General features: G+C 37.6%; 1 protein-coding gene across 1 annotated transcript in view; it reads left to right on the plus strand.

Annotated features, from left to right (window-relative positions):
* Positions 1 to 6,294, plus strand: part of fam78ab (family with sequence similarity 78 member Ab) — an 11,498-nt gene extending 5,204 nt beyond the window's left edge. The window contains exon 2 of the mRNA XM_016469086.1: positions 4,983 to 6,294. Within this exon, the coding sequence (XP_016324572.1) occupies positions 4,983 to 5,508 (526 nt within the window). The 3' untranslated portion in view covers positions 5,509 to 6,294. The remainder of the gene's footprint in view (positions 1 to 4,982) is intronic.
* Positions 6,295 to 8,111: the final 1,817 nt, after the last annotated feature.

Here is an 8,111-nt window from a genome sequence, read left to right on the forward strand (position 1 = left end):
GATGCAAATATGTTAGAAATGATGCATCGCGATATAAATGACAACTTGTAGCCGATGCACACTTTTTAAACCGATGCATCGCATCGTTAACTTTTTATGCCGATGCACCGAGCGAATCGGGGAATCTTCCCATCCCTAGTAAACAATGTTGATGTTTACAGCTAACAATGTCTAACAGTGTGTTCTTTTAAATTGAACTTCTCAGTGTTTTCAGTGATGCTACAAGTGATTTGGGAAGCTCAGATATGTCTAAATGTTACTGCCAAACCAGTGTGAACATATGTGACAGACACATGTGCATGTAGGATCATCTTGTCGTTTTGTCCGTGCTGTGTACAGCGTGATGATTTGATCATGTATGTATGTATGTGTGTGTGGTGATACTACATAGCCTGCATACCGTTAGAGGTTTCACTTGTCCTACTTCCTGTTGAAGAGGCTACACTTTGCCCTATTTCCTTTGTGAAACAAAAAATAAACCCTTTGGTGTCTTAAGATATCTGGAGACTGCACATGCTCAGCCTCCACATATTCCTGGAAACGAGCACAGAAATGATCATGCGTTTAAAATAAATGACGCAATGACATGTTAAACTTGTGAAAGCAGCCATTCATCATAATACTTAGTTTTTTAATCACTAGTTCCACTTCCTTTGTAAGTCGATGACAACATATCCTTTATTGCAGCTCTTTACATTCTTCTTATGACTGCAAGAACGTATTTGAAAGTAGTGTTTATTGCAGACAGTAAAGTGATACGCACACATTTACTGCAGATATCACAGCATTATTCAGTTTCATGTTTGAACAGACAAATTCCTTTTTGCAATTTTCCAGCTGCTCCTTTTGCACTTTTACAAGAAAATAATATTGCAGTCTTTATACTTCAAAATGTTGGATTTAATTCAGTGTGTTACTTGCCTTTTTTTGCAATTACTTGTAAATTTGCTAGCATTTTCTGAGTGTAGGACATTTCAGCAAACACAAGTCCGTCTGAAGGATCTTTACATTAAAGCACGCTCACAGAATCGTCTGGTAACGCTCTTGACTGATATTTCAGCTGCTGTTCTGGCCTGATAATGCCGGTCCTGTCGAACATTTACACACTCAGGAAACAAAACACTTGCATTTTTTTGAGTCACATTCTCTCTTCACTGTCTGAAGCACATCTGTTCTGCTCATATTTCATGATTATATGAATGTCAGCAACATTAATCTTTCAATTACAGATTATTATTTTACCTAAAGTAAAATAATACACAGTAAAGCCACAGTAAAGGGTTCATTTAAGGCAAGACACACCAGGTGAATAGTGTAAATATGTTAACTAATAGATCTCACCTTAATTTTCCTCAGTTGATTAATCACAGTACAATAAAACAAATGTTTAGTATTACGTTTTTTTTTAAGTATTACGTTTTCTAAAATGTTGTTTAAATATCAAATTAAAAGTCTAAATAAAAATAAAAAAAGCACTAATATGCATAAATCTGAACACTGGATGAAGCCAAATTCTTGTTTGCAAATGTTCACGCAAAGAAAGAAGACGTAACTTTTAATCTGGCTGTTGCCGCCGCCGCCATGTTGTGAAGACGCTGTGTGTTTCGTTGACACCTTTAAATGTGAATTTTGGATGTTTTCTTTACACTAGTCTGAAAGAAGACATTATATGGAAGCAAAATAACCTCAAGTTCGACCAGTGCATGAAATAAAATAATGTTTTTGCCTGTATCTTGCCTTAAATGGTTGATATTCAGAGGTGAACTGAAAGATGCGGGTTTGTATAAGATGTTTCCTGTCATGTGTTGAGCTGAACTGATGGTGGTGTGAGATGGAAACGGCATGTTATTCAACGCCGGTTCTTTCCATTGGCATTGAAGTGGGTTTTGTTCCAGAGAACATCAGTTGACGTGTCTGAGATCAGTCTGAATGTTGTCAGTAAATTGTGCTGTTAACATAAATTTACTTATGAATTTAACCTTAAACATCTAATGTAATTTCCTTATTACGGCTGTGCAAAATACCAAGTTATGCATAATTACTAACTTCTAATGTTTTAACCCAATGTGAAAGTATTTATGTGTTTTGATCTATATATGAGCCAGTAAATGAAAAGCTGATACATGAAAACATGCAAATAGTGTGATATTCCGATGAAAAAAACAAAAAAAAACAAAAGAAAATGTTTAATTGCAAAAGCACCACACACCAAACAAATTGATCAAACAATATAAGTTCAGTATGCTAGTAATTATATTTATTATATATTTTATATCATATTTAAGTTCTTGAGGACACACATGTAAACACTAAACCTTCCCAAAAAACCCAACCATAACTCACATTAGACATTATTTAATAGGAATATTGAGCAGTTTTTTTCACGAGGGCATTTGGGTACATACAGCATAAACACACACACACACACACACACACACACACGCACTCGAAGTATTTCTATTCTTATTCCCCTGATGATAATCAAAGCCCCTCGTGTGTTCATGTCATGTGGATCTTTCCCATGATGCTCTGCTGCTGATCCGTGAGTTCTGGGAGAAAGGTCATGGTTTTCCTGCATCAGGGAATCGATAGGCCAGAAGCTCTGCGGTTTGTCCCGCCGTCACCCGCATCTGTGCTGATTGTGCTGTACGGTGAAGGTCATTGAGAGAGGCTGCGCTCTCAGCATCACTGCCTTCACTGCTTAAAGGCACAGATCACACCAATCAGACTTGTGTGATAATCAGCTCACCATCATGACATGTGTGACTATCATTCATCTGTAAAACACAAAAGAAGATGTTTAGCAGAATGCTCACGCTGCTCTTACACAAAGCATGAATTCTGTTGAGTTCAAAAACGGACAAACAATGAAGTACTATTACTATTAAATATATTATTAAAAAATAATATATTTAAGTGTGAACTGAATGTATAATGTTTTCAGACGCTCAATCTCATGTTAATTGCCATTAAATGAAAATTTATAATAGGTTAAAAGTATATTAAATGCAGTTAGCTGAACTTTAGTGTCTTTGACCCACTTAAGTGTAGGACTTTAATACATCTTTATATGTAATTTCATAATTGTGTTTGAAATATTGTTAAAGTTACTGCTGAATGTACTGACTGAATGTACTGACTGATAAACTAAAAATATATGTTAATGTAATTTCTATTGAAACTTGTGTGTCATGTATTTAAATATATTTGTAATTACACATAATGATGAAGATGTAGTTTAGTAACTTTGAAGGTTACACTTTTAAGGTGTCATTGTTACAGTGTATTTGTACAAATAAGTACTAAGCAATATTAATTACCAAAATGTACTTACTATATAATTAAGATTAGGGTTTGGTTTAGGGTTAGTTGTTTGTAATTATATGTAATTTACTCTTATTACTATAGTAAGTAAATGTAAGGTGTGGAACAAGGACACTAAAGTAAAGTGTTACCCATTTAACATATATTAAATGTAATATTAAACAACACACTAGTTGAATAACACACAGTTAACTAAAACTAAACCATAAAAACATTTTTGTTACTTGAAATAAAATAAATGTTAACTGAAATAAATTATAAAAATGTTTCATTTAGCTTAAATTTAAGTACTAAAATAACTAAAACAAAAACTGAAATAAAAAGGAATAAAAACAATATAGACATATTTAAAAGTAACAAAATCTAATACAAATGACAAAAACACACAACAAAACTACCAAAACTTTAAATAAAATTAACATGTAAGCAGAAAATATAAACATAAAATCAAATATTAATAAAAACTATAATAGTACCACAATGATACTAAAATAGCAGTTTAAAATATTAGCAGTTTAAAGTCAAACTTTTAAGGTCTGTGTAAAGGCAATTCAGAGAATCGTTTCTAAACACATTATAAATGTTAGAAATATATAGCTGAAAACACGTCTGATGACTGTGAACTATGTAGTACTGAACAGTGGAGCTAAACAGTTAAACAGTTTTTCACCATTTTTGTGTTCAAGATTTTTTGGGCAGGCCTGAAATCCTGTCTCGATGACGCACTGGAGCCACTGAGCATGACCCCTCCCCTAACACTATAATTAATAATTAGCATCAGTGGTTTGTCCGCTCAGTTGCGAGTTACTGTCATTACCGTAAGTTACTACAGCCTACAGTTTGCTAGCAAGCTATGCCTTTGTCATGTAAATGCATAATACCAAACATGTATGGCTGTGTAAATCCAATTAAGCTGCATTCATTCAGCATGTAGCAGTATTTGACAGTTGAGAGAGTCGGCAGCTTTCTCGCGAGTGGGCGTGGTTTCAGTGCAGACAGTGGACACACCCCCAGGATTTGACAGCCGAGAATACTGCTTATTTTTTCAAGATTTTGCTAACTTATTTTATTTACTTGGTTGTTTTTTTTGTTTTTGTTTTTTCATTCAAATTCGGCTGGTTGGTTAATACATTTTTCTGTGGTGTGACAAACTCAGAACACATTTAATATGGCTTTACACAGACTTTAATTTGACATTATTATAATGTATACTTTTTAAAAGTGTACTAAACTGTGCTAAGAAACAGTCATGAAAGTGTCTCTTTAAGTACAATTAAGTGGTCTTTTATTTCATTAATATTATACTAAATGCAAATACAGATTTCGAAAAATTTGCTGTTCAGATTTGAAGTACACTAAAAGTGCACATTCAATACAATGAAGTGCACTTCTTTTTCACAAGAGCAGAGATGTGCAGCGAGTCAGATGATGATGATGGTGGTGGTCGCTGGAGCCGATAGAGATGTGTGTTTGTTCTTTATTAAAGGTCTCTTTTGATGGACAGTCAGACTCACATCACCATTCTATGTTTAACTTCCTCTAAGTGCTGGAATAAAAAGCATCTCTCACCTTTGGCAACTAGTGTTCTGCTCTCTCTAGAGTCAGCACACTTCATTCAGCCCAATTGTTATGCTCTCATCCTCCGGTGTGTCCCACAGGTCCAGCTGGGAGCTGCCGGATCTCCAAGATGGAAAAATCCAAGCCATCAGCGACTCGGATGGCGTCAACTACCCCTGGTACGGCAACACCACCGAGACCTGCACCATCGTGGGTCCCACCAAGAAGGACACCAAGTTCACCGTCAGCATGAATGACAACTTCTACCCCAGCGTGACGTGGGGCGTCCCGGTGAGCGACAGCAACGTGCCCATGCTCAGCAGCATCTGGAGGGACCAGAGCTTCACCACGTGGCTGGTGGCCATCAACCAGGCGTCGGGCGAGATCCTGGTGCTGCAGACGGTGCGCTGGCGCATGCATCTGCACATCGAGGTGGATTCCAACAAGCCACTGGGACAGAGAGCCAGGCTGTGCGAACCTATCGCGCAGGAGCAGCCGCAGGTGCTGGGGAAGAACGATGCCATCCCGCCCAACGCCATGGTCGAACCCAACGCCAACGACGCTCAGGTACTGATGTGGCGGCCGCGGACAGGCGAGTCGTTGGTGGTCATCCCTCCCAAACACTGAGACCAAATCGGGTTGGGAATCACTGTGCTAAACGCCACTGCAAAAAGACAAAGTGGGAATATTGCATCTCAGACGGATGGAAAGAGCGTCCGATTCACGCTGCCTTAAGTTTACATTGCTTTCACTGCAAACTCTTCGCCTTAAACCGAGTGCAATGCAGTACACCTCGCACATCCTACCTGTCCCTATTTGCACTGGATGTGTCCCAGTTAGTCGTCGTCTAATGGGACTGCGATGACCGCCGCGCACCCAACCAAACGAGGACACAGTCCTTATGCATTCAGTGTTTTCAGCACGAGCTTCAGTGTTTTAGTTTTCCATCAACCAGCCACTTCCAGTGTGTTCTACAAGAGAGTCCGAACCGAGAGTCCAAAAATATATATTGTCTACTACATATGAGTTGCTGTGTCAGTCAGTGTCAAGACGTCATGGCCAATCGATAGAGTTCTTATGAGCTAACACGCAATCGGTCCATTCTGCTGGTGTTTGAATGAGATGTGCATACGGCGACAGGAGCGCTGATGGCTGCATCTGCTCTCGTCATCCATCTGCTCCTCAAATCAAACACCATCAGCAGAAGCTGAAGAGAGAAACGTCATGTGTCGTTCTCTAATGAATGCACTGAAAAACCCTAGAATGAGTGAAACTCGTGTCCAGGCAACAATTCTGCACAAGAACTAGACACTGTTTTCATGGCAGTACTACAGATGTGACCATGATGTACGTCAAAGGTTTGAAAAAATTCAGATTTTTTTTTTTAAGAAGTCTCTTCTGCTCACCAAGGCTGCATTTATTTGATCTAAAATGCAGTGAAAAGAGTGAAGGCATTTATAATGTTACAAAAGATTTCGGTTTTAAATAGCCTAAATGCTGTTCTTTTGAACTTTCTATTAATCAAAAACCCTGAAAAACAAAAACGTATCACAGTTTCCACAGCACACCTGTTTTCAACATTGATAATAATCAGAAATGTTTCTTGAGCAGCAAATCGGCATATTAGAATGATTTCTGAAGGATCATGTGACACTGAAGACTGGAGTAATGATGCTGAAAATTCAGCTTTGATCACAGCAATACATTTTAAATTGTAATAATGTTTCACTCTTTTACTGTTTTTTTTTTTATCAAATAAATGCAGCCTTGGTGAGTGAAGAGACTTCTTTAAAAACATTTAAAAATCTTACTGATTCCAAACTTTTGACCAGTAGTGTGTAAATACTTTAACATTTTTATAATATATTTTTTGCATTGCAGTGTTGAGAATTTGAGGTCAAATTTGCTTAAAATTCATGCAAATGACACTTAAGCACAATTTTTATCCATTTTGCAACTCGATAAGATTAAACGCACTTAAGCGCTTCCTGATGCCATTTGTTATTGAAGGCCTTATTATACTGAGATGTGATTGTGTTGATGGACAGATGAGCGTTGATTATGTGATTTAGTCCAGCTGCAGTCAAACGCTAACCAGCAGTTATATGCACATATGGATCGAACGCCACAACAGACACTGAACTTTACATCCATCTTCCTCAGTGCACCGGATGTCTCCTTATACAATCAATTCCATCACGTGTGTTTTATTTCATCAGACGCTTTTGGATGTTTGAGTTCATCTCACATGACGTGGGTCTGCATGTGTGTGTGTGTTTGGATGCTTATACACAATGCAGTGTTGCCAGTTTAGCTACTTTGTAGCTAGATTTAGCGACTTCCCCGCCCATTTTGAGACTTTTTTCAAAAGTTTAGGAACAAATATAGCAACTTCTTGGACAAACCTTATCTAAGTTCTCATCTTGCCCACTGATCTACGTTCATCTTTATATAGATCAGTGAATTTGCCATTGTGATGTCATCTAGTGACATTTAGCTACCAGTTTTAGCTACTTTCAATTGAAAGCAGTTGGCAACACTGACACAATGACTGAAGAATTCGATTTCAGATTTCTGAGATTTGTACTTCCAACAGACTTTTATCCATTATCAGATCAAATACAGTCACTATTAAACGCTCGTGTTCATGTCAAGACTCCTCATTCTCACACGATTCCTGCTGTTTGGCTTGAAATACTGACCAGATGAGACACAATATGACACCTGACAGACAGTAAATCCACAATAAATCCTCCAATCATTTGGTTTTGATATGAAATAGTAACATTGAGTTCCTCCAGCTCCATTAGCCACACAACATGTTTATAGCTACTGCAAGTGTGTGTGTGTGTGGCGTCAGACTTATTTTTTTCCCTTTTCAGAAGGAATGATGGGATTTTTGGCCGTTTTATAGCTTTGACAATAATACTTGAAAAACAGAAGTGTGGTGGGAAACATTTCAAACTGTGAAGATGCACATTTGTGAGAACAAAACATTCAAAGACAGCTGCATTTTTCATGAAGAATAAAACTGTGAAATTCAGCAGAGACTCTTGTCTTTTATTCAGTGCGAGTGAGCAGTCTCTGTATTTTGTTTGTTTCTGCATCTTTTATGTGATTAAAGATCAAATATTAATATTCTGATGAAACCAACAAGAGACGCGGGAGCTCCCTGTTGAAAAAACCAGCACATGCTGGTTAGGTATGTTTTGACGCTGGGATGCTGGTTT

The sequence above is a fragment of the Sinocyclocheilus anshuiensis genome, unplaced genomic scaffold, assembly GCF_001515605.1.
Source record: "Sinocyclocheilus anshuiensis isolate Anshui unplaced genomic scaffold, SAMN03320099.WGS_v1.1 scaffold1045, whole genome shotgun sequence".
Lineage (NCBI taxonomy): Eukaryota > Metazoa > Chordata > Actinopteri > Cypriniformes > Cyprinidae > Sinocyclocheilus > Sinocyclocheilus anshuiensis.